Genomic DNA, 27,343 nt, shown 5'->3' with positions numbered 1-27,343 from the left:
GAGCATGATTTATGTGCATGACTGTATTCCAGTGGCTAGAGTGAATAAATATTCTAGCCAGTAAAATGCATTTATGCGCAACACCATACTCGCATAAACACGTGTGCATATGCAACATTGGAGGCATCTATACATACATACACATATATATATATATATATATATATAAATATATATACACACACAGACATACAATATTTCCTAACTTTAAAAACTGTGTACTTGAAGTGAAATGGATATCTAGTGGCAGACTAGGACAAAGCAACTAACTTTTTTTTTTTTAATACATTTTAGGTCGACAGCTTGTTCTTGCAACTCTGTATGCCTTAACGTCTAGTACAAAAATCATCAAAGAGGCTATGGCCAAAGGTATGTCGTGGGATACTTTCTACAGAGATGTTAGTCCATGGTATCCAGGTTTTGAAGATTTATTCCTGAAAATGTTCCTATTTTGAAAAAGTACCATAAAAAAAGTTTTTTCTTTCACGCCACTACACTCAACACCTTCCAATTTATTAATATTTTATTTGCCGTTTTAAAAATGTAAATTCGTTTTATATTAAATGTTCTTACTTATAGTAAGTAAGCATGACATAATTAAGTTATTTTTTTTTTTATATATATAATTTTTTGATTTAATCATTCTGTTTTTTTAGATGGGCCATTCATCACAATCATGTCTAAAAGTATTTTTTATTAATTTTTTTTTATTAAAACTATTTAAAAAATTACTGTTTATTGGAAAAGAGTCTGACTGACATGTTGTGTACCCTGGCTATAAGAAATGGCACACAGTTCCTCTAATTTATGAGCTTCCAGTGTGAGGCACGGTCTTAAATTTTACCTTGGTGTCTGTATGAGGTAAATGCTAGGGACATTTTTGTTTTATAGCTTCCAGAGACCCAAACATTTCATGGCAATCATTTATTGTTTATTGGAGTGAATGTATATATTAATGCTAGCGACCTACAGCACTACCAGAATATTCTTCACATTTTCATTCTTATTGTTATGCCATCTAAGAAATCTGTGGTCATTTGTATATCATTCTATTGCACTTTATTACAAGGAACTCTGGTTTTATATATAAAAAAAAAAAAGATTGTTTATGGACACCGTTTGAAATCCCAGTGAACTCCTAAAATAATACATTGTAATTAATTATCTAAAACATACATTTGAAGCTAGTGCTGGGACTTTGATAAAAAATGTTTGTTTTAACAGGAGCCCTAATCTACTTGTTGGACATGTTTTGCAATTCAACTCACCCCCAAGTACGAACACAGACGGCAGAGTTATTTGCCAAAATGATAACTGATAAACTTATTGGTCCTAAGGTGAGTAAATATATTACCCCGTATGAAAAGAGCTATTCTCAGTTTGTAAATATGATGTAGAATATATGTTGTCTTGGACAATGCCATATATGAATGCCTACATTCATATATGGCATGAGGGCATGGTAGAAACAACGGCTGTGCAGGAGACACAGAAGGCAGCCGTTTGCTGACACCAGCCTGTCGCTGGGTTCTCCCTGCTGGAAGCCAGCTGCTTCTCCCCCCAATAGCCCACTGCTTCCACTGTTACAGATGGAGAGAGAAGCGAGTAAGGAGGGGGAATCAGTGGGTACAGTGTTGTGATTGAGCTGTGCAGGGGACACAGAACCACGTTTTTTGCCAGGCACCCAGTATGGGGGATTCATGTTGGCAGAGTGGCAGGTCCCGGCTGAATCGGTGGATAGGAAAGGGGGTTATTTTTTTTAAATAAATTACTAGTCAGCAACTTGTAGGCTGCTGATCATAGCTATTCATTAAATTAGAGGACTATTCTGGTATATAGAAAAACAAGGAGGTAGGTGAAAAGGTTTCCCAAATCGATTAGCAAGGGCTCACAATCCCATTATAAGATACATATAAAACAAAAAGCACATATAAGGTAGAGAGAACTTCTCTTCCAAATATAGGGATTTTTACGTGAGATGCTAGTCGTAGTATTAAGGTAAGCACACCAAACACATAGTTTAGAAATATATCAAAAAAGTTTAATTTACATATGAAAAATTTTCATATATAACAATAGTTGTATGGATATGACCACAATAGTTACAAAGAGTGAGAATAGAATATAGTATACAGATTGCCGACTAGTTTCACACTATCGTGCTTCGTCAGGGCTTGCAACTTAATCTTTCTGAGTTTAGTGGTCAATTCCGTCAACAACTGAACCGAAACAAAAGTATAAGGACGCCTTCCAATAACTCCCAGCGGAATGGGAGACAGCAGAGCCGGGCAATAGCCAGTGAAAGCCAGATTCAGCTGACTGTAAATGTGCAGGTAACAAGGTGCTAGAATAACCAGCAAGTACCAAAATTTGGGTCTTGAAACCAAGATTGAGGCACGTGGGGGCTAACAACAGCTCTCCCAGAGGTCCAATACGGCTCCGCTGCCGGTTATGTATCCTATAACCCAAGATGGTATAAGTTCATGAGCTTAAAGCAGAGTTGGTAATGCAGCCAACGAAAGGCAATAATGACCTTGCCAGCTAGAAGCAGTTCCATTATGTTGTATGCCTTAGGTTGGTGGCACAAAAAGGGTAAAAGAAAGAATTGTTGCAGTCATGTATTCACTGAATATAGTAATTATAGTATACAGTTTTGCTGCGTTTTAAGGTATTAAATCCTCTTGTCTATTTTTGTAGGTCAGAATCGCTTTGATGAAGTTTTTACCTGGGGTATTTATGGACGCCATGAGGGATAACCCTGAAGCTTCTGTACATATATTTGAAGGAACCCATGAAAACCCAGAACTAATTTGGAATGATAATTCCAGAGAAAAAGTATCGACCACGGTTCGAGAAATGATGCTGGAGTAAGTGGGAAGTAGAGAAAAGCTGGTTTGGGTGATTTTATACAATCCACATGGTGCATATAATATGCATGATTATATACCGCATATGCTAGAGGTCACTTGTAGGAATTATCTTTTAAACAAAAATTCCAGTCTATAGGAAGACATTCCTCTCATTGCTAATAGCGAAAATTAAGCTGAAACGGCTATTAATGTGCAAATCAACTGTTCTCTTGGTCTGCCCTGCCATGCTTTAACATTAGTGTGGGTCAGTGAATGGATGTGCTGTCTCTTCCTGCCCCCATTGACATATTATATTCTGCTTGGGTGGAATGCTGATGATTAATTTCTAGCTTGCTGGTCCCATGTACAGTTCAGCTAACCACTGTAGTTTCCTGCTATAATTCTTGTTTAACCACAGAATAGTGTTGGTTAAAAAAAATGTCACCACCTTGTGGCCTCCATTAGTTGGTACTAACTAGGCTAATAGCTCTGTACAAATACTACATTTCCTATATATAGTCATACATGCATTATACAATAAACTACTATAGACTCAAAAGGTAGGTGTTTGTCCATTTAAAAGGTCAGTACTATGGTCAAAGAAGCGGGGGGGGGGGGAGAGAGTGTGTGTGTCCTCTGTTTCCAGTTCTACATCTTCATAGGCAGACATGGAGGATGTCTTTTTTTTTTTTTTTTTTTTTTTTTTTTTTTTTCTGCAATTGCATTAGGTTTTGTGTTTGGTCTGGCAATACCCAGTTAAGACTTAGGCTGCATTCACTCCTGAGCTTTTTCAGCCCATGAAACGCTCATCTCAAAAGTTCCAAAATGCCCATCAAGTAAGTTCTGTCGTCTAAAGCTCAAAAACATGCATGAGCTGCTTTTTGGGCAAATTACAGGAGTCTTTCTGCTTTTTACATTGGTGCCGCCCTTTTGACCTGTGCCAACTCGTGCCAAAATCACGCAACTTTCTGCCTGAAAACGAAGCGCTCAGGTGAGAATGCAGCCTTAGCAGTGTTTTTACCTTGTTTCACTGTTTAGTTCAGGAGTAGGCAACCTGTGGCGCTCCAGCTGTTGTGGAACTATATTTCCCATGCCATTGCAAGGTTGGCAGTTACAATTACTCCCAGAGGCATGATTGGGTTGGCAGTTACAATTACTCCCAGAGGCATGATGGGACTTGTAGTTCTGCAAAAGCTGGAGTGCCACATGTTGCCTATTCCTGGTTTAATTACTGACCCAGAACAAGTTTGTAGACTAGGAACTCCAACTTCATCACTACAGCTACATCTTCTTCTACACATCAGCTTTTTAGCTAAAGAACAAAATAAAATGCATGACTTAAAAATGTTAATGCTGTTCCACGACAGACACGTGGGATACCTAGTTCAGTTTAGAAGCTGTAGAATGTTTTCTTCAGTCCTAGAGCTGAGCTGCATTCTAGTTTCAGCTGTAGTCCAGCTCTAGAACTATCTACAGAGGAGAAAAGCTGTGCTTCAGTATCAGGTCTTAAATCTAGCTCTGAGCTGCAGAGCACTGCAAAATGGAGTTTGCACAATCAGAAATTCATAGATTTTTTTCCTTGACAGTGGCGTAATCGATTGAGAGTAAAGTGATTGTAAAGGAAATTTAAAAAGTACGTTGTACTTGATCTATGCAATTGTTTTGCATAGAGCAACCCTGATCCTCCTCTTTTTGGGTCCCCCGTTGGCGGTCTCGGCCCCTCACCCTTGCCGAATGCCCCCATAGCTATGTCGTTTGCTATGGGGGCATTCGTGCATGCTTACTCCCGAGTCGGCTCTCTGCGTCTATAAGACACAGAAATCGCGGCTCATCCCCGCCCTCTCCTCACTGCCTGTGATTGACAGCAGCAGGAGCCAATGGCTGATGCATCTTAGCCAATCAGGTGGGAGAGAGCCACGGCTCTCGTGCACCTTACTGGATCGAGATTAGGCTTAGGGTAAGTATTGGCTGCACACTGAAACCCTCATGCCTAATGTAAAAAACCTTCAGCCTTTACAAACACTTTAACCACGTCCCGCCCAGTCAATAGCAGATTGACGTCTGGGAAGTGGTTGCGTTATCCTGACTGGACGTCATATGCCATCCAGCAGGATAACAGCTGCCCGTGCGCCCGGAGGGGTGCACATAGCGGCGATCGGTGGTGCGGTGTGTCAGTCTAACACACCGCTACACTGATCTTGGTAAAGAGCCTCAGACGGAGGTTCTTAACCACGTGATCAGCCGTATCTGATCAGGATGTAAACAGGAAGAGCCATTGATCAGCTTTTCCTCTCTCGCGTCTGACAGACGCGAGTAGATCGGCGGTTCTCCTGAGAGGGGGGTCTGTGCTGATTGTTTATCAGCGCAGCCCCCCCATGAATCCCCCGTCCAGCACCACCATGTCACCCAGGACCACCAGGGAAGGGGTCAACATATGGATGGGTCAGGTATGTACCCCATGGTCATCCACATATGAAAAAATAAGCACAATAGATGCCAATCAGTACCCACGAATGGTCACTGACTGGCAACATTATTGTCAACATAAAAACAGTGATGCCCAGCAATGCCACCCATCAGTATCAGTGCCCATCCATGCCCACCTATTAGTGCCCATCTGTGCCACCTATCTGTGCCACCCATAAGTGCCCATAAATGCTACATACCAGTGCCACCTATCAGTGGCCATCATCAGTGCCACCTCATTGGTGCCACCTCATCAGTGTGGCCATATCAGTGCCGTCATTGAAGAAGAAAATGTACTTATTTACAAAACAAATTAACCGAAACAAAGAAAGACATTTTTTTTTTCGAAATTTTCGTTTTTTTTTATTTGTTGCACAAAAAATAAAAATCGCAGAGGTGATCAAATACCACCAAAAAAAGCTCTATTTGTGGGAATAAAATGATAAAAAAATTGTTTGGGTGCAATGTAGCACGACCACGCAATTGTCATTCAAATTGTGACAGCGATGAAAATTGGCTTGGGCAGGAAGGTGCGTAAGTGCCGCTATTGAAGTGGTTAAAGGAGTTGTAAAGGCAGAAGTTTTTTTATCTTAATGCATTCTACTTTACAATCACTTTTTAAAACTGTTGACTGGTTTTATTTAAATTAATAAATACAAATCGCTTGATTTTTTTTTTCCCCCCATCGTTTTAGGCACTTTAAGCAGCAAGTAGAAAATCCTGATGCAAACTGGAAGGTGAGTAGGATCAGCTGGATTTAAGGTCTCCTAATGCTGGTAAACTTTACAATGCAGCTGCTAATTTTTATTTCACTTCAGTAATATTTTCCCTGAAGAATGGTTCCCATATTTGCAAAGTTACACTTTTAAATGAATAAAAGCCTTTTAAACTGTACTTTACATTTATACTATATTATAGTCTGTATTTTCCCCCTTTATTATTAGCTGGGGCATTATTACGCGGAAGGTTAAACAGAACTCCCATTGTGTAAAACAAAACAATATATATTTTTGCTGTCTTTCTTACCAGCTCTTATGTCACAAATAATGTGTACAAGCCATCAGGGGCACAACACTGGAGTTGCCACATAACATAAGTTCACACATTGACTTTAGATGTGATGGTTTTCAGATGCCATGCCAGAAATACTAACTGGAGAAGGAGAGTAATCCACAAAAGTGGACACCTGTCAGGTGTCATCATCTATTCTCTGGACTAATGAAATAAAAATAAGGAATATGATATGGGCATGTTCTGAATTTGTGTGAAAAATATTCTGTCCTCCAGTTTTTATAAATAGGTCACTTAGGCAGCCCAAAAAGGAGTCTGTTGACTTTACGTGGATGGGGGAAATCCTCTCTGCTGAGCCATTTTATTCTGACAGCGGGGAGGCTTTCACACCACCAGATCACACTGATCGGTGTTGCTTTCTATAGCCTGCAATGCTGATCGAGTGGGGAAAATCCGACAGGAAGATTGTCCTGAAGCCAATCAATAGCATCTTATTCGCTTTAATTGTATTTGGGAAGTGTTATTTTGCCAATTTTTACATTTCATTGAGTGGTATTTCTGTCCCTAATCTTGAGAGATCATGGACCCCCCCCCCCCTCCGCTTCTCAACTTTAATGTGACATGTCATTTTCGGAGGTCCCCCCCCTCCGCTTCTCAACTTTAATGCGACATGTCATTTTGCTTAGGGGCCCAGGGAGGTCAGGATCGGCACTGCCTTAGAGCCGGTTCACACTGGGGCGACTTGCGATCCGACTTCATGTCGCCTCAAGTCGTCCCAAGTCGCGCTGTAGAGAAAAACAATGGAAGTGAATGGGAGCGGTGTACTACTTCAATCCGACTTGTAGGCGATTTGTACCCATTGATTTCAATGGAAGATGCCTCAGAAGTCGGATCACGGTCTTAACTGAAGCGACTTTCCAGGAAGATAACATACATTTCTCAGGCAAACCTCTCCCTTCCCCCTCCCTCTCCCAGAGCTGATTGTTGTTTTATTGGCCACTGGAAAGTCTCCTGTCCTGGAGACAACTTCAAGTTGTGTTGTAAATCGCCCCAGATCGCCCTGTGGTTCATGTTTAAGTCGTGTCGGAGTCGCCTCTGAAAGTCGCGCTGGAAGTCGTGTCGCCCTAGTGTGAACCGACTCTTAGAGCCGGTTCACACTGGGGCGACTTGCTATCCGACTTCATGTCGCCTCAAGTCGTCCCAAGTCGTGCTGTAGAGAAAAACAATGGAAGTGAATGGGAGAGGTGTTAATACACACGACTCAAGGCGATCCGACTTCAGAAAAGGTTCCCGTACTACTTCAATCCGACTTGTAGGCGATTTGTACCCATTGATTTCAATGGAAGTCGCCTCAGAAGTTGGATCACTGTCTTATCTGAAGCTACTTTCCAGGAAGATAACATACATTTCTCAGGGAAACATCTCCTGCACCCCTCCCTCCCCCTCCCTCTCCCAGAGCTGATTGTTGTTTTATTGGCCACTGGAAAGTCTCCTGTCCTGGAGACGACTTCAAGTCGTGTTGTAAATCGCCCCAGATCGCCCTGTGGTTCATGTTCAAGTCGTGTCGGAGTCGCCTCTGAAAGTCGCGCTGGAAGTCGTGTCGCCCTAGTGTGAACCGGCTCTTAGAGTTAAATTGAAGTACTTTAAAATGCATAACAACTTCCCAACTGGCCAGCCCCATCCCTCAGCAACATTTAGGAATTTTTTAAGCAGTATTAAACAAAATGTTGCAGCATTATTTCATAGTACCCTTTCAAAAGATAACCCTGACACTGAAGATTGGTAGAGCAGGGGGAAGACTAGTGTACCGATTAAGCTAATTTATGCATCTCCTAAAACCTCTCTGCTGATTGAAAACTCTGGTTCTTGGGGGCCCATTAGTTTTCACCTCCATCCCCCTGTACCCCTCATTTTATCCACACATGTTTTAGGGGGCTGAGAAAGCAATCGCTTTTACAAGCTGTTTATATTGTATTTACCTTTTACTTCATAATATGCAAAAGTCCACGTGACTTTAGGCCTCTAATATTCACCTCCATCTGTATGTACACAATATTTCATCCACACAATGTATTAAGGGCAGATAGAGTAAGGTATTTTAGAAACTGCAACTATACTGTCTATACTTTTGTTTAATATATGCATGCCTAAGTGACTTTAAGTGTAGTAGTCCATACAACCAATACTCTATACACAGTATTTTATCCGTAGAATTGTTTGAAGGAGGGGTGGATTAGGAGAATATAGAGTATCGTAGTTTGCAAACTTCAATTACATGGTCACCATTTGATTCCTTTCCATTATGACTGCTGTGTTACAGATTATGACCTTTCTAACACGCGTTTACCATTTTCTAGTTACCGGATGATTTTTGTATTGCGTTCGGAGAGGCCAATGGAGAACTGTCAGTGGGTGGCGTTTTCTTACGAATATTCATTGCACAGCCTGCTTGGGTGCTGCGGAAGCCAAGAGAATTTCTTGTGGCTCTTTTGGAAAAGTTTACTGAATTACTGGAAAAAAATAATGCTCATGTAAGATTCTTTATCACTGAAAAATTACGTTTAATCTTTAGCTAATACCATATTATGCATAATATCATTCATATACGGTAATAAATACAAAGTCCCAGATCGTTCTTGGTATTATAGTGGTAATTACAGAAAATATAAATTTCCATGAAAAAACAAACCACTAAATATGCATGCCTAAGGATTCTGTGTAGCCAGCCTGGTGATTACCACAGCTCTACTGTACTGCATAGTCAGAATGTTACGGTTATTATTTTATTATATGTTATGTTTTTTTTTGTCGTGTGTGTATGTGTATATATATATATATATATATATATATATATATATATATGTGTGTGTGTGTGTGTATATATATATATATATATATATATATATATATATATATATATATATATATATATATATATATATTAGTATGTTATTATAATCAAACCCTCCTTTGAAAGTCCTTTTACGTGTTGAATATAGGAAATAGTAGTGATGTAAATGGAAATAAACCATCAGTGCACAGTGCTCCTTTCACCCAAAGATGTTCACCGCGTGGGGGGAAACCTTCCCCTTTCGGGGATGCACTTACCAGAGGTAAGGATCAAACTGGGCATAGACTAATGTTAACCATCCATCATTGATATTGCACTATCCACCACTCAGCTTTGCTTCATATAAGTTTCGAGATCACTTTGTCATTTCCTGACTTTGTCTGAGGGCGTCCTCAGACGAAGTCAGGAAATGACGAAACACGTTAGGGCATGACTCGTATGGAATTAACGTATGTGTTCCACGGACCCGGAACCAGGAAGGATGCGAAAACATCGGTCACTCGAATGGCTTGTTGGTTTCCAGTAGGTCCAAACACATACAGTCAGTTATACATTGCCTGTTAAAGTTTCTTGTTTTTTGGAACCCACATATTTATAAGGGGGTACTGTTGGGGTATAATAAACTTTTAAACACTACTGCTCTATGTGGAATCTTTTCTTATATGTGATCTCGGACCTCGTATGAAGCAAAGCTGAGTGGTGGATAGTGCAATATCAATGATGGATGTTTAACATTAGCCTATGCCCAGTTTGATCCTTACCTCTGGTATGTGCATCCCCGAAAGGGGAAGGTTTCCCCCCATGCGGTGAACATCTTTGGGTGAAGAGAGCACTAATGGTTTATTTCCATCTACATCACTACTATTTCCTATATTCAACACGTATAGAGGACTTTCAAACAAGGGTTTGATTGGAGCGCTTGTGGACTCTGGGACTTCGTATAGTTTTTAGAGTTTGTTCAATAATACTGTTTTTCTTATGTTTATTTTGTTTTAAGCAGCTGCTGTATGTTTTAGGTACAACATCTTATTGTTTCATTTAATTTCTTGGTTGCTTGGTCCTGAGCGCTGAGTGGTGCTTTTTGTAGTTAGGGCAGTTTTACAGCCCCATTTTCGTTTTATGTTGTTATAATGTCACTGTTACTATGTTGTTTTTGCTGTGCAGCTTCCTGCTTCACCACCTGTACACTGAATGATAAATTGCTGTTTTTAGTAGCGCGGTGCCAATTCCAAGTATTGTGCAAGTGCTCCCATAACAAAACAAATGCCTTAAAGTCCACAGACTGTAATTGCCACCTTTTAAAATGAGTTCACATATGTGCAGGGCTATTTTTCCAGCAGTTCAGGTGCATATTTTTAAATGTTACATGTATGACACTGGAAATCGTAACTGAACCAGACTGATAATTGTACCCGACTTTAAAATCACATAGCGGCCGGCCTGCACGTGTGTGAACTCGTTCCATAGAAAGCCGGTTTGGTTCACATGTCATGCGAATCAGATGTGGTTTAAACACAACATATAATAATAATAATTTGATAATAAAATAAACAGAACCACATAAAATGTATTTAGTGTTCGATTAATATATTTACTCATTTAATAGTGTGTCGCATTACACTAACAATAGGTGTTGGTAATTGGTACCGGCGATTACGTGAGAAAAAGTATCAGTACCTGTACTCGGTCTTAAAAACTAACTGTTATTGGTGCATCCCTACTTTCCATTATACAAGCAGGACAAACAGGTATCGGTAAAGCTGATTTAATAAATAGATGTGAGAATCGCACAGATGGCTGAACAGTTTTTTAAATCTTTTGGCTGGTAAAACCATTACCGTGTAATGCATTTCAGCTGCATATTTAGCCAATTCCTAACAGTGTCAGAGTTGAAAGTTGGACAGTTTATAACATGGATTAGATCAGTTCTTCCAACATATAGAACAAAAAAGTTGATGCACAATTCTTTTTAGAGATCTTATGACCTAATGTATTGCAGCCTTTGTATAGAGTATCAATTATACAAGTAGTGATAATAAACCGCAGGAAACGGCATGGAAGTCCTGCTGAACTCTTAATTCTTCCCCACTGTAAAATGGCCATGTAGATCATGAAATCTGTCTCACTAAGAGCTGGTTCATCCCAGATGCAGTCCTGCACATTATTAATCTACATCAAAAACACATGAACACTGTTTTTAATGTATTCCACCAGTGCAGATCGTTGCAGTGCAGTCAACAAAAGTAGCGCATGCTGCATTTTTTTTCTGTATGGGATACGACAAAATTTATCAAAAACACACCAGAACATACATGTCCTCAACCCTGTTGATGAAAAAAAGAGGAGGAAACCACACCAGAACGCATAGTCCTGCAGAAATGCATCCAAAACACAAATTGTGGTGTGAAACGGCTCTTGGATAAGATACTGTACTTGTCATGTGAAATACAGTACAGACCAAAAGTTTGGACACACCTTCTCATTCAAAGAGTTTTCTTTATTTTCATGACTATGAAAATTGTAGATTCACACTGAGGGCATCAAAACTATGAATTAACACGTGGAATTATACATAACAAAAAAGTGTGAAACTGAAAATATATTTCATATTCTAGGTTCTTCAAAGTAGCCACCTTTTGCTTTGATTACTGCTTGGCACACTCTTGGCATTCTCTTGATGAGCTTCAAGAGGTAGTCACCTGGCGCAGCACCCCATCACTCTCCTTCTTGGTCAAATAGCCCTTACACAGCCTGGAGGTGTGTTTTGGGTCATTGTCCTGTTGAAAAATAAATGATGGTCCAACTAAATACAAACCGGATGGAATAGCATGCCGCTGCAAGATGCTGTGGTAGCCATGCTGGTTCAGTATGCCTTCAATTTTGATTCAATCCCCAACAGTGTCACCAGCAAAGCACCCCTACACCATCACACCTCCTCCTCCATGCTTCACGGTGGGAACCAGGCATGTAGAGTCCATCCGTTCACCTTTTCTGCGTCACACAAAGACACGGGGGTTGGAACCAAAGATCTCAAGTTTGGACTCATCAGACCAAAGCACAGATTTCCACTGGTCTAATGTCCATTCCTTGTGTTCTTTAGCCCAAACAAGTCTCTTCTGCTTGTTGCCTTTCTTTAGCAGTGGTTTCCTAGCAGATATTCTACCATGAAGGCCTGATTCACACAGTCCCATCTTAACAGTTCTAGAGATGTGTCTGCTGCAAAAGGTGGCTACTTTGAAGAACCTAGAATATGAAATATTTTCAGTTGTTTCACACTTTTTTGTTATGTATAATTCCACATGTGTTAATTCATAGTTTTGATGCATTCAGTGTGAATCTACAATTTTCATAGTCATGAAAATAAAGAAAACTCTTTGAATGAGAAGGTGTGTCCAAACTTTTGGTCTGTACTGTATATGAAAAATACTCCTGTAGTTAAAAATAGACACCCATGCTTAAAATGTATCAAACAATAAAGGTGCTGTAATTATTATTTCCCTTTAGGGTGAAACTTTAGAAACCGTGACCACTGCAACAGTTTGTCTGTTTAGTGCACAACCTCAATTATTGGACCAAGTCCCACCTTTGGGTCACCTACCCAAGATACTCCATGCAATGAGCCACAAGAATAATGCAATTCCAAAGTGTGCAATACGGGTCATCCACACAATGACAGATAATGAGGTAATTATATGCTTGGTCTTTAAAATACATACTGTATGCTAAGAAAGATGTATGTTTTTAATCGATTGGGATTTTTTTTTCCAGCTCTGTGTTCGATCAATGGCTTCACTTGAGACAATTGGACCTCTGATTTGTGGAATGAAAAAACGCTCAGACATGATAGGATTGGCGTGTGAAGCACTTAACAGGATGTTCCAAAAAGAGCAAACTGAGCTTGTAGCACAAGTAAGAAAACCTGTCATTTAAAAAAGTCTATAAAAGTTTACATATTTTTTCACTTTCATAATGACAGAGAGAAACCCCGTTTAATTTGAGCTAGTGTAAAAACATCTATGATGGCCTTCCCTCCGCGCTTTTCTATTGATCAGCTGTTTGTTGAAAGGCAGCTCTAGTGCTATTATTAAGCTGGCCAAACAGTAGTAGAACTTTGGAAATTTCAAAGCCAAATCGACTTTTGTTTTCTACCAAACTGATGAGAAAATATTAAGGCGCAATATGAAAAAGTTATCTTGAACAAGCAGTTGAACAACCCCAGTTAACATGGGTTACATTTGGTAAAGTCAGTTTTGTTTTAAAAATGAATGTTAAAGGCAAATAACATTTTAAAGTACTATCAAATGACATTTGTGAAATCATTGACTGTACAGAGAACATTCGAAAATCTACTAGTGTACGGCAAGCTTAAGTGTGTTCAGGATTACCTCATGTAAATCTTTGGAGAATAAATCTGGGCTCCACAGACATGTAATTGTGTCATTCGGTCCTTTAAAGGATAAGTTCACCTTTGGGAACAGGTTATATGTTCCACTCGTTTTTAGAGTGGAACATATAACCTGTTCCCAATGCTGCAGCCGCTGCCCGCTACCCTCCCTTCCTGTGGCAGTACAGGAAGAAGTTTCCTATACTAGCTGTCACTTTTTAAAATCCGCCCACATGGCAGCGTCATTCCTTCACACAGCTCTGTGTGTGAACGAACTACAAGCCCCAACATCCTTTTGCAGTTGTCGACTTGGACTTCTCAATGAATTACCCACAGCGCTGTGGAGCGCCATGATGTTCATTGATTTCCTTCTGTCGGTCTATCTGCCTGCCCATATGGGATGTACGGGTATACAGATATACTAACAGATTTAAAGGAGAGACCTGCATGGCACCAGCGATCTGCAATGCTTTACCGGCTCCATAAGAAAAAAAAATGCACTTTTTTTTTTTCCTGTTTGGAAAATTGTCTCTGGAGCTGTTCTCTGGATTTCCAGAACGAATGGTTTGTTTTACATTGTAGGTTCCCCTCTCTGGCCAGACCACCTGGTTTGAATACTGCTGGATACCTGCTGTATCTTCATCAAACATAAGCCTTTCCTTTCTGCATCAGGAGAGGTAGTCCAGTACCCATAGGAACGATGCCATGGGTCTTCGTTTTACACATGCTGGTGACCCCCTTGAACAAAGTTCTTCCCAGCTAGGAACAGCTGGGCATGGAGGAAAGGTTAAATCCCCAAGGTGCATCTCAGACTCTGCTGCAGGGGAAAGATGTTGGAGCAGGGTCACCTGTCTTCCTGCACCATCTGCAGGTGGAACCAACTAGTCTCCTGCTGCTGGTATTCCCCATCAGGAACAGGAATTGCCTTAAGGCTTCCGTGGGACCTGTCTGGGATTAGGGTCCTTTTTCTGCATGTGGTTTCCTTTTCTGGATTAATTCAGGCTAAAAATCCTGATAAGATTCCTGTCCCTTGTTTAGCAGCAGCCTCTGCTACATCAGTATTGTAACCTATCTGATTTTTTTTTTGTTTTAAAGTGTATTTTGTGCGTGGAGCCGGACTGCAGGAGTTGGGAGTAGGCAGGCCTCCCTCAGAGGCAATCTGCCACCTTTCTCCATGCCCCGGGTGGCAATGGCGTGTGTGTGAGGGGGTCCCTTTGAAGCCCAACGGGGCAGAGGGACTCCCTATAAGGGAGTGAGAGGATCTAGCCCGCTCAACCAGCCCCGTTAGTCCTTTGCCTCTCTTTTTTTAGAGACCGCGTGGTCAAAGTGCGTGCATGTTAACCCAATTTCGAGTGCGTGTAAGTGTGGTGGTTTTTGTGGGAGGGGGGTGGGCGTACTAAGCGCAGGCTTACCTCGCATAGCACACCCACCGGGAGCCGGGCTGAGACCACCAAACTCAATTCACATGTTGCCGAGACCGGGATCCGAACCCCTAGCTGCAGAGGTGAATGGCTTGTCAGTGCAGTGCCAATCGCGTTGAGCCACCGCAGCTCCTTGTAACCTATCTTACCAGTTATGGTTAGGTTCCAATTTTCATCTCCTGTCTACTCCTGTTGGGGTGTTTCCGATGCAACTTCACCCCTTTAGCCACGCTCAAATTGAATCCTGGTATCTCCTTTTCACACCCTTTGCATGGTATGTTTTCTAGTCAATTTCGGAGCGAGTCTTGCCTTGCTGAGATGATTGCCTGTTCTGACAATCTCTCAAGATATGAATTATTTTTTTCTTGACTTTTATGGGGTGAGTAAGTAAAAGCCATATAACTCAGACTCGCTTGGTTTACCTTTTCAAAGGCTTTTCCCAGATTCCTGGTCTGGTACTTGCTCCTGGGGACTTGATCCCTTTCTTTGTTAGCTGCGTTAGGTTGGGTTTTTTCGTTCCCTATCAGAAATATATTCATTCCACCCCTTGGTTGCCCGGCATCTCACTTGGTCTGTGTTTCCATGCTCCCTTCCTTACTGCATCATTCCTCTCTGGTTAGGGGGCATCTGTTTTTTTTTCTTGGGCATCATGTTGATCCACAGTGACTTTCCTCTGGTCATATTTGAAGGTTCCCTATCAGGCAGGGTGTTCAGACTTGTCAGTTGTCAGATTTGGTTGTTGGTCCTTCGTGCAGTCTGTCTCCAAATCAGTTTTGTTGGGTATTATTTGTATTGTTGCTGTTTGCCCACCCCTCGTTTGGGCTGTTGTCCCTCAGTGGGTGAGAAAGGGGGGAAAAAAGGGTTTTTGTATTCACCTAAAAATCCTTTTCTAATATCTTATCTACTTATCACTAACCTGCACATCCATAATATTGTACATAGTTCTCTGCACTCTTTTTTTACCAAGTTGATAATGTTTTTTTCTAGGCTCTAAAAGTGGAATTGGTTCCATATTTGCTAAGATTACTTGAAGGACAAGGTCTGGAAAACATAGAAAGTCCAGCGGCAACAAAAGCTCAGATAGTTAAAGCATTGAAGTCAATGACTCGCAGCCTGCAGTATGGCGAACAGGTAAGTGTCCTGGGAAGAGTTTAGATGAATCCTTTATATTTGACTGATCGCTAGTAGGGATGAGCTCAGGAGTGTTCAGATCCTAGTCCAGACCCACCTGAGTGATCCTGCCAGCAAGCGGTCGTCTGTATTATGCCAATCATCAGGGAATATCTTGGCCGCTTAGGATTGTACAAAAACAGCGATCACTTCCTGGAGGGCTTGATTGGGTAAGTTTGGACTAATGCCTGGTACACACGATCCGATTATCGGACGAATGATCGTCCGTTTTTTTTTTGTATGCTAATCTCACGTCGAATCTGATGAGTTTACTAAAGGCACAAAAATTCTCGTACGGCAGAATAAAAAATCAGAAGTGATGTCATGTGTTGTAATGCATTTGTTTTGCATTTTCGAACGACAGCTGTACTGATTAAACGAAAATCGTACGATCTGGCATCGTACGAAAAAAAAATTCCGTGCATGTCCGATAGAATAAAATCGGATGAACTGTCCTGATCGGCTCTCGGAAGCTCTGTACTAACGATCCGATTATCTACGATCGATTAGAAAGCGGCATTTTTCGTATGATTTTCGGATCGTGTGTATGGGGCTTAAGATCCAAACATGTCTGAGCTCATCTCTAGTCACTAGCAAGTAAAAAGATTATGAAAAGGCTCCTAATAAATGCAATTCACTTTCCCTTTGTAGGTGAATGAAATCCTGTCTCGATCCTCTGTCTGGAGTGCCTTTAAAGATCAGAAACATGACTTGTTCATTTCTGAATCACAAACAGCAGGATACCTCACTGGTAGGTGAATTGGTTACATAAATGCAGTATAGTGAATAAAAATACATGTGGACACTGAGGGTAGGTTTGTTGAGAAGGACGACGACAGAGGACCTAAAAGCTATGTGGAATTTTGGTGTGCCATATAAATGAATACAATATTTACATTTCTGTAGTAAAGTTAAGTATTCTAAAGCATGTAATTATGCTACACTTCTATGTTTTTGTATGTTGATTATCAAAGGTGCCGCTACGGGCTACACACCAGCTTATATTATTAGTTGCTGATTGTATTTCAATAGCCTGTGTCATGGCATCCACTCATAAGAGCCACAAGCAGCCTCAGCTGTTGGCTACTTGGTAACTATGATCTTTGTAGTTATTGTATACTGTATTTATTGGCGTATAACACTCACTTTTTTACCCTGCGTGTTATACGCAGGGGGCGGTGGAACATTTTTTCCCTGAAACTTCCCTCTTAAAGTTGGGGTGCGTGTTATACGCCGATAAATACGGTATATCGGCGTATAACACGCACCTTTTACTTTAAGAGGGAAGTTTCAGGGGAAAAACTTTCCACAGCCCCCTGCGTATAACACGCAGGCGCAGTTTACCCTCTATTTTCAGGGTAAACAAGTGAGTGTTATACGCCAATAAATACAGTAATTGTAAGAGTGTAATTTATATAATCAACTCAGTCTCTCTTTAGAGTGAAAATGCAAAAAATATATATTAATGCAAACTATCTAAATATCTATAGCCCATGTTTATCTTTTTTTTTTTTAAAGGGCAAGTATTTTATTTCTAAAAGATGGTCACCATTTATGAAACACAGTCCTTAAACTAACTAAATGCTATTCCGCTAGGGTTTACATCCACTTTTTTTTAATCCAAAAGTCTTTTATTGAGAACTAGAGATGATGCATACAATATAAATAACATGCAGTAATACACGCATTTGACAAATCAGTCAAAGTATCAGTCTGTCACACAGTACAAGGGGGTGAACAGATGAACATGTAAACATGAGATAGCAAGGTGACAAAAAACATCTAAATACACACGTCACACCTACATGTCCTCCTACGTCCCAGAAAATAAAAAAAATAAAAAAATTCCCACCACCCGTCTCCATTCACCAAACCCTGCCCACTTGCAGCAGTAACGTTCCCAGGTAAAGGGAGTGAGGGAAAGACACATCCCCCAAAGGGATCACTATGCATTAATACAGGTATCAGAGGATTTTAACCACTTGTCCCATACTTTTTCAAATTTGGAAGGGCAACCCCTGTGTGCATAAACCAGTTTCTTATAGGGCAAAAAAGCATTAACCTCTGCCAACCATGCCGATATCTGTGGAGGATCAGGCCGCATCCATCCCCTAGCAATCACCTTCCTAGCCGAGAAAAGTGCCTCATGCATAAACAACTTCACATATTTGTGAAGACACATCTTCGGCTGGAGTGTTACAGGAGAACCCATCTTGTCATGCAGGAGTCCAACTACCTGCGACCAAAATGCCTGCAATTTAGGCCAGGACCATAATAGGTGAAAAAAATTGGCTGCTGGCTGAGCACACATGGGGCAGACAGAGGAAGAGTCCCGTTTATATTTCGAAATTCTAAGGGGTGTGAGATACGCTCTGTGTAGTATGAAGACCTGGGTAAGTCTATCTGACAGTTTAGGGGAAACTAACCTACATGTGTCTAGAGCGTCGCTCCACTCGTCATCCGCCACCGGGCCCAAATCATTCTCCCACCGAACCTTCACAGCGTATGCCCCCACAGTTGCCGAGGGGAGCGACAGCATGGAGTAAAATTGTGAAATTAGCTTTTTAGGGTCAGGGTTTTTCACGGCCGCCATCAATGGGTTAGCGTCCAAGGAGATGTTGCCTAAAGGAAATTGTGTGTTATATGCATGACGCAACTGCAAATATCTAAGATGCATTTGATCAGGGAGGGCAAATTCCGACTGTAGGCTGAGCATAGACTTAAGTCTCCCATTAGCAACAACGTGGGACAAATAAATAATACCTCTAGAGCTCCACCATCCAGCATCTGGGATTTGTGCAAATTCGGAGATGGCCGAATTATGCCACAAGGGAGTGAAGGTGTTTAGGAGCGGTACTTGTAGTTTCTTGAAGGCTATGGACCACACTTTCTGGTACTGATACAGTAATGTTGTGCGGCCAGCCGTTCCACCCTCTCTCACATTTCCCCCTGCGATCACCACCATAGGATCCAACGCCCTCCCCACCCATCCTGGGCATAGGAGATGTACGAACCTATCCCTATCCGTCTTGTCTATATGAAACATTTGTGAGAGCTGGGCCGCAAGGTAGTATAAGTTGAAGTCAGGCAGGGCAAGACCCGCCAGGTCCGTTGGGTACTTAAGTTTATGCCACGGAAGTTTGTGCCTGTTGTTCCCCCAGACAAAGGGTTTCAGAATCGCTTCGATAGCCATGAAGTGCCTAAGGATAAGGTATACTGGGGAGTGCCAGAGCATGTACAGTATCTTGGGTAATAGGACCATTTTAATAAGATTCACTCTGCCCATCACCCCTAGTGGGAGACGTGTCCAGGTCTGCGTCTTCTGTTTAAGCATGGTGAACAGTGGGTCTATGTTAAGTGGGACATAATCCCCCGGGTCTTTGGTTGTCCTGATGCCTAGATATTTTATAACACTGACTCTCTGCAAGGGGAGCGAACCTCTCTCCCCCGTGGGAGGGTAGCTGTCCAGCGGAAGTACCTGGGACTTGTCCCAATTTATCCTAAGACCAGAGAACATGCCAAATCTCTCGATGAGGTCCAGTGCTGTGGGCAAAGAGCTGGTTGAGTCGTCAAGATATAGAAGAGTATCGTCTGCGTATGTACTAATCTTTTCCACCACCCCCCCCCTCTGTAGACCAACTATTCCCTCATGGGCGCGAATTGCAATGGCGAGTGGCTCCGCCGCCAGCGCATACAGCAGCGGCGACAGAGGGCACCCCTGTCTAGTACCCCTATGCAGAGAGAACCGGTCCGAGAGCCAGCCATTGGCCAGGACCCTGGCCACCGGTTGTTGATAGAGAAGCTGTACCCATTTAATGAACCTGGGCCCCATTCCAAACTTACCTAAGCAGGACCACAGATATCGCCACTCGACCGAGTCGAAGGCTTTGGCCGTGTCCAATGTCACTATTATTCTGGATCCCGACTTATCATGGGGGGCCTGAAGATTAATAAACATCCTACGGAGATTGAACGACGTGTTCCTGCCAGGCATGAACCCCGCCTGATCTCCATGGACTAAAGAAAGAATAACTTTGTTCAGGCGGATGGCAAGCACTTTTGCCAGCACCTTGACATCCACCTGAAGAAGGGAAATGGGGCGATAAGAGTCTGGACGGCAAGGATCCTTGCCCGGCTTGGGGATCAGGACAATAGTAGCTTCCCTCATGGAGGGTGGCATTTCAGAGTCCTCAAAAACAGAGTTATATAATTTTAATAGTTGTGGCGCTAATATCTCTGCATAGGTGGAATAAAATTCTACTGGTAAGCCATCAGAGCCTGGTGCCTTGGACGCGGGAAATTCTGCTAAGACTATTGTAATCTCCTCAAGGGTCAGGGGCTCCTCCAGCCCCTCCGCCTGGGCTTCTGTTAACTGTGGAACCTGTATCTCGTCCCAAAAGGTCTCCATCACAGAGAGGTCACCGGACACCGTGGTAGCATATAATGAGGTGAAGAATTCTCGGAACATCTCTGCGACCTGTGCGGGTGCATTCACCAGAGTTTTATCCGGAGAACGCAGAGAGATCACCACCGGTGGCCTTTCCTCACAATGCACGAGGTAGGCCAGAAGTTTCCCGGACTTTTCACCATGTTCGTATGACCTCTGCCTGAGGAAGAACAACTTGCGCTTGGATTTCTCGTATAGTAACTGATCAAGTGCTCTGGAGCACACCCTAAGGCTACCAGCCCTGCTCTCTGTGGGATCATTCAAAAAATCTCTTTCTGCCACCCCTAACGCATTCGTCGCACTATCTATTGCTGTTGCCGAATTCCGCTTAATTTGGTTAATGCGAGTAGTAAGGGTCATCCGGGCATGCAATTTAAAGGCCTCCCACACCACCTGTGGTCGCGCCGAGTCTACATTAGTCGAGAAAAATTGCCCCCACTCAGTCCCCATGTCATCGTCCTCTGGCAGTAGAGTCAGCCAAAAGGGGTTCAGCCGCCACGTTGTCGGTGGTCGGGCATGGGGCAAAGACAACGTAGCCCAGCAGGGACAATGGTCGGATAGTGACCTGGGTGAGAACCCGGTATCGCCCAGCCTGGGAAGAAGGGAACTAGAAAAAAATATAAGGTCTATGCGGGACATGGTCCTGTGGGAGGCTGAGAAGCACGAGTAAGCCCTTAGTGTGGGATGTCTATACCTCCATGTGTCAATCAAATTAAAGCCCTCAAGAAGGTGTGCAAATCTTGTTACCTGTGGGCCCGAAACGGATCCCGCTAGCCCGGGCGACCTATCAGCAGATGTATCCATTACATTATTAAAATCACCTAGCCAGACAGCAGGCGTGGCAGGGTGTAAGGCCATAAAATCAAGACCCTTAGTCAGTATATTAAATTGGAACGGGGGAGGAACATAGAAGGCTAATATGAGGACCATATCCCCATGCAGTTTTGCCCTTACGAACACAAATCTGCCCAGTGGGTCTATTTCCAGGTCTAGGAGTTCAAAGTGGACTGTCTTGGCAATCAGAAGGGATACTCCTCTGGAGTGGGTAGTGTGGACAGAGTGGTAAGCCCAGCCCACCCAGGGTCGCCTAAGCGCCCTCTGCATAGAACCTTCGGCGTGTGTCTCCACTAGGGCCACCACATCTGCCCTTAGTTTCTTCAATTGCCCAAACACTGCTGATCTTTTAATGGGATCTCTCAACCCCCTCACATTCCATGTGAGCACCTTTAATGAGGCCATGGATCAAAATAAACCCAAAATGAAACCCCTAAAAGCGGGGTGGTAGTGTAATGGGGCCGCACCCAGCCGGGTGTGCCCACACTCGACACCAAGGCATCATCACAGTGACTGAGTTGACTGATATGTAGCTGCATCAGTGACATAAAACATAGGTGGTCATCTCTTAACGACTTAACCCCCCCAACCCCGCCCCCCCCACCCCGCCCTGCACAAACCCCAACTGGTGCGGGCACCAACCCCTAACTGCCAACTTGGCACAAACAGCATGCAACCTGTGAAGGAAAGGTAGGTTAAAAGTATAGCATATTTATGTACACCGGCAATCAAACATCCGACTACCAGCCATATTGTCCAGCACAGGAAGCATGTAACAGCGCACGGGGCGAAACTTCGCTGCGGTGTGCGACTCGTTGCAGGACTCGGCTCACTAGCCAGAGTGAACTCGCTTTTGGAGAAGTCCCTCCGCCGGCCAACGAAAGGTAAACAAAGTTAGTTCAAGGTTGCATCAATATGTGGAAAAATAAAATTAAAAGTTCCATATTCAAAGTATGAACAGCCACACAGTCCATGCCCGTGTTTGCGGAAGTTTCAAGCGGGGAAGGGGGGGGGTGAGGGAGCAGGGACCTCATTACAAAGCAGTGTCAGTCTAGCGTGCACTCCCCCCCGCTTCATCGGATCCACCCCGGAACAAAGGGGGCGAATCACCTAAGTAACTCAAGAGGCTGGCAAACAAATGTGGGGACCCCCACCCACTCCCTCTCTCTGAGGGTATGCCGCGGCGGGCTCTGGGCCAAGGGAACACAAACATAGTGAGCAACGTCCATTGTGCAGTTCCCCGTCTCCAGAGCTGCAGCATGCGGTTAGGGTGTCCCATAGGGGGCCGCCCCAGAAGGGTACAAATAGAAATAAAGGGCAAATGGGTTGCGGGCGTGTATATTGCCACATAGAGAAAAAAATAAATAAAAAAGGGGGATAAAAAAGAAAAGTAAACATGAAGTCAATGAAAGCAGGCATACTTATCCACGATCATCCTGTCGTTCAAGCCACGCTATGACTGCCTCAGGGTCCTCAAAGAAGTGTACCCGGTCCTCCCCCTCCACGCGTAGTCGAGCTGGGAACAGCATCGCATACTTTATATGCTTGATACGTAGGCGTCGTTTCGCTTCAGTGAAGGTCTTACGTTTCCTCTGTACATCCGCCGAAAAGTCCGGGAAAACTGCCACCATCTTATTTCCGAATGGAATATTGCCCTTCTCCCTACTAAGGCGGAGAATGGTGTCTCTGTCTCTAAAATTCAGCAGTTTAGCTATGAAGGTGCGGGCCACAACAAACGTGGGTGAGAGCGCTTCTCTGCCATATCTGTCCGAGAGCAGGTTCTCCAGGAACGTCTGGGGGTCTCTCCCCTCTACCCCCTCCGGCAGGCCAATAAAGCGGAGATTACATCTGCGCATTCTATTTTCAAGTTCGTCTTGCTTCTGAAGAAGCTGATTGATTTGAACTTGCATGGCGTCAGAGGAGATCTGTAGGGGGGGGAGGGTGTCCTCCACCGCATCAATCCTGGCTTCGGCCTCCGTGACCCTGTCCCTCAGTTTCTGGAAGTCCTGCCTGACTAAGGATATATCCACCTTTACCTCCTCTATCCGTGAAGTCAGGGTAGTCTGGCAGGACGTAACCGCTTCCTGACACGCTGTTATAGCTTGAAGGAGTCGGGCTGTATCTGACTTCTGGGCCCCCACCTCCTCTCCACGTGCAGCGGCGCCATCTTGGTCTGCCGAATCAGTGTCTGGATGGCGGAATTGCGCTAGTTTAGCTATCGCACCGGAGGACTTCTTCGGCGGCGACATGCTCCCACAATGTGCCCTAGTCAGGGGGTGTCCACGGGGGTCCGTGAAGTAGCTTTAGGAACCGAGGATAACAAGATAGGATTTTCGGCCAGCGGAGCTCGGCTTACACGCGTCCTATCTCATGCCGCTCCAGGCCACGCCCCCCGCCCATGTTTATCTTTACATATAAAATAAATGTATTACAAAACTTGGCGACCATTCACACCTTAACGCGGTGCAGGAAACAACATTGCTTTTCAGGAGATTCTTTATGACGCCCCAAACACAGATTGCCAACGCAGTGTGTTTGCCTGCATCTGATTGCATGGTACTGTACGATGCAATCCAGTTGCAGTGCGTTTTTAACAGTAGTGCATGCAGTACATATCGTGAGATCCAGTGCATTCAAATGAATGGACTGAAAATCACGTCGCACTGAATGGCACAGGTACGCGCGCCAATGTGAAATGGCACTACAAGTAACTACGTGGTTTATTTATCCTGATCTATTAAACCAACAGAAAGAGTTGTGTTATACATTTCAAGTCGAATGGTTGGAGTGAAAGAAAAAAAACGATCTCTGTAAAGAAAAAAATGTAACACCTTTACTGCTGCCTGCATTGCCAAAGTGCACTGTGTGTGTTGAAGAGATAAGTGAAGAATGTTACGCATTCAATTCTTCCAGAAGTGGTTTCCTCTTCTGACCACTGCATTACTGCAGGACACCATAATGACATGGGGGGCAGCAGAACACCACTGAGGAACAGGCAGTAATTGCACAGTAATGCGAGGCTTTCTCCCTGGTGTGGAGTGTCGTGCTCGCCCCCTCCCTTGCACTACAGGAGAGTCAGGACGCTCTCTACGTTGCAGATGGAGAAAGGAGCTGTGTGTTAGTGGGCGTCCTGACTCTCCTATAGTCCAAGGGAGGAGGCGAGCACAACACTCCACACCAGAAAGAAAGCCTCGCATTACGGTGTGGAGTTACAGACAGGAGAACAGGAAGTGAGGATTTCTCAGAAGAAATAAGGACATTTAAAAGCAAAATCAAAGGATGAGGTAAGGGAAGGAGGACTGCACTATGGTAAAGGAAGCTATTTAGGGAATTATTTTTTTTTACCTTTAAAGCGAAACCTTCAGTCAAGTTTTTAACTTTCCATCTATTGAATCTTCTGCCCTTGTTGTTTTAAATTTGGATAGTAAAACATTTTATTTCTGCCAATAGCTACCTTATACAGCTCACTTCCTGTTTCTTGTCTGGTCATTAGCCTAGGCTTATGACCTCATGCTTGGCTCTCTCTCACTATGATGAGAGGGGGGGGGGGGGTGAGTCATAAGAGGGCCAATGAGAGCTGCAGAGCTGGAAGGTTTGCCTCGGTGTAAATCCAGGAAGTGAACAGGCAGCAGCTTCAGCTGCCCACCGTTAAAATGGCTGCAGTCAGACTCAGTGGAGGGAGATTTCTGCAGCATATTTGGCAAGTACAGAATCACAGTATATATAAAATAATATGCAAAGTGGTCGGAGGGAAGCTTCAGAATGGCAAAGCTGTTTTTATTACAAATTATGTGAGCAGACCTCTTTAAGTGATAGGTTCTTTAAAAAGCAAGTGGTTTTGTAGGCGTATTGTGGTAGTTCCCTGTATTCTGTTGCATGCTCCTGTATGTCTACATGTGCATGCTTATTTTCAGGAATGTGCATGCAGCTAGGGGAGTCTGTGTGGAAGGGAGCATATGGATGTACTTGTTCACTTCTCCCACCCACTTGTGACCAGGAGTTATTGAAACCCATGACCTCAGTGACTTTCAGAAAATCATTGAACCCTAAACGTTATTTCTGCCTCTTGTGGTAAGACTTGTGTCACAGACTCTATATTATGCCGCTGTCTGCAAAAAAATACAAGATCCTGTTACAACAGACGCTTACTTTTACAGGAATCCACTGATCAGCCATAACATTATGACCACTGTCAGGTAGTCAAGTGTACAACCTTGATTATCTCTTTACAGTGGGATACATTAACCATTTCAGCTCCGGAAGATTTACCCCCTTCGTGGCCAGCCCATTTTTTTGCAATACGGCACTGCGTTGCTTTAACTGACAATTGCGCGGTGTACCCAAATAAAATGTATGTCCTTTTTTTTCCCGACAAATTGAGCTTTCTTTTGGTGGTATTTTTTCACCTCTGCCGTTTTTATTTTTTGAACACTATGATTCCATGTTGTTGCTCACATATCTATGCAGTGTTGCCATGTTTGTATCGCGATGACTGATTATTTGCAGAGAATGGGGGGATTTGGATACTAGAAAATAAAATGGAGACAATCCATATCCAATTGGAGAGAGTTTGTGAAACAAGAACTTTCCCAAGAGATGGAACCCCTTTAAGTACCTGCCACTGTCTTTACCTGTTAAACCCTCTACTTCTTCCCTTAATGGAGGCGTTTGCATTCTTTTGTGCAACGTGACTTTCAAGTGCAGCACATATTGTGTAGTGTATGTGATAGATTAGCACACATGACCATATGTGTAGTCACTGGCAATTTCCACTGCTAGGTAAAATTTAATGTGCGCATACAATGTACCAGTAACAAATTGGCACATACACTATATTACCAAAAGTATTGGGACGCCTGGCTGTCCACGAGGTTTAGGAGTGTGTCTATGGGAATGTTTGATCATTCTTCCAGAAGTGCATTTGTGAGGTCAGGCACTAATGTGGACAAGAAGACCTGGCTCGCAGTCTCTGCTCTAAATCATGCCAACGGCGTTCTATGGGGTTGAGGTGCGGACTCTGTGCAGGCCAGTCAAGTTCCTCCACCCCAAACTCGCTCTTCCATGTCTTTATGGACCTTGCTTTGTGCCCTGGTGCGCAGTCATTTTGGAACAGGAAGGGGCCATCTTCACAGTGTTCCCACAAAATTGGGAGCATGAAATTGTCCAAAATGTCTTGGTATGCTGACGCCTTAAGAGTTCCCTTTAGTGGCATTATAGGGTCAAGCCAAACCAACATCATAAGCCCCCCCCCACCAAATGATTTGGACCAGTGCACAAAGCAAGGTTCATAAAGGCATGGATGAGCGAGTTTAGGGTGGAGGAACTTGACTGGCCTGCACCTCAACCCGATTAGAACACCTTTGGGATGAATTGGAGCAGACACTGCGAGCCAGGCCTTCTCATCCACAACAGTGCCTGACCTCGCGAATGCGCTTCTGGAAGAATGGTCAAACATTCCCATAGACCAGTGATGGCGAACTTTGGCACCCCAGATGTTTTGGAACTACATGATGCTCAACTACACTGCAGAGTGCATGAGCATCATGGGAAATGTAGTTCCAAAACTGGGGTGCCAAGGTTCACCATCACTGCCATAGACACACTCCTAAACCTTGTGGACAGCCTTCCCAGAAGAGTTGAAGCTGTTATAGCTACAAAGGGTGGGCCAACTCAATATTGAACCCTTCAGACCAAGACTGGGAAGCCATTAAAATTCATGTGGGTATAGAGGTAGGCATCCCAATACTTTTGATAATATAGTGTACTGTATTTGCCGGCGTATAAGACGACCCCCTAATTTTCCAGCTAAAATGTTGTTTTTGGTATATACATATACATATAAGGCGTCCCCCTTCCTACTAGTCATGCCTCACCTCACTGTGCCATTACATGCCAGACTGTGCCAATATT

At 43.3% G+C, this 27,343-nt stretch overlaps 1 protein-coding gene across 3 annotated transcripts in view; it reads left to right on the top strand.

Annotated features, from left to right (window-relative positions):
* The window catches only part of DNAJC13 (DnaJ heat shock protein family (Hsp40) member C13), a 220,226-nt gene that overhangs the window by 179,745 nt on the left and 13,138 nt on the right, over positions 1 to 27,343 (top strand). For all 3 annotated transcript variants that reach the window (XR_005749412.1, XM_040353030.1, XM_040353031.1), the window contains exons 48-56: positions 295 to 369; positions 1,225 to 1,337; positions 2,698 to 2,867; positions 6,010 to 6,052; positions 8,684 to 8,857; positions 12,682 to 12,861; positions 12,946 to 13,086; positions 15,970 to 16,113; positions 16,804 to 16,903. Coding sequence is in view for 2 of the 3 variants with exons in the window: in XM_040353030.1 (XP_040208964.1) it covers positions 295 to 369; positions 1,225 to 1,337; positions 2,698 to 2,867; positions 6,010 to 6,052; positions 8,684 to 8,857; positions 12,682 to 12,861; positions 12,946 to 13,086; positions 15,970 to 16,113; positions 16,804 to 16,903 (1,140 nt within the window). In the remaining variant the exon portion in view is untranslated. The remainder of the gene's footprint in view (positions 1 to 294; positions 370 to 1,224; positions 1,338 to 2,697; positions 2,868 to 6,009; positions 6,053 to 8,683; positions 8,858 to 12,681; positions 12,862 to 12,945; positions 13,087 to 15,969; positions 16,114 to 16,803; positions 16,904 to 27,343) is intronic.

The sequence above is a fragment of the Rana temporaria genome, chromosome 5 (genome assembly GCF_905171775.1).
Source record: "Rana temporaria chromosome 5, aRanTem1.1, whole genome shotgun sequence".
Lineage (NCBI taxonomy): Eukaryota > Metazoa > Chordata > Amphibia > Anura > Ranidae > Rana > Rana temporaria.
This window is presented reverse-complemented; position numbering and strand designations above follow the sequence as displayed.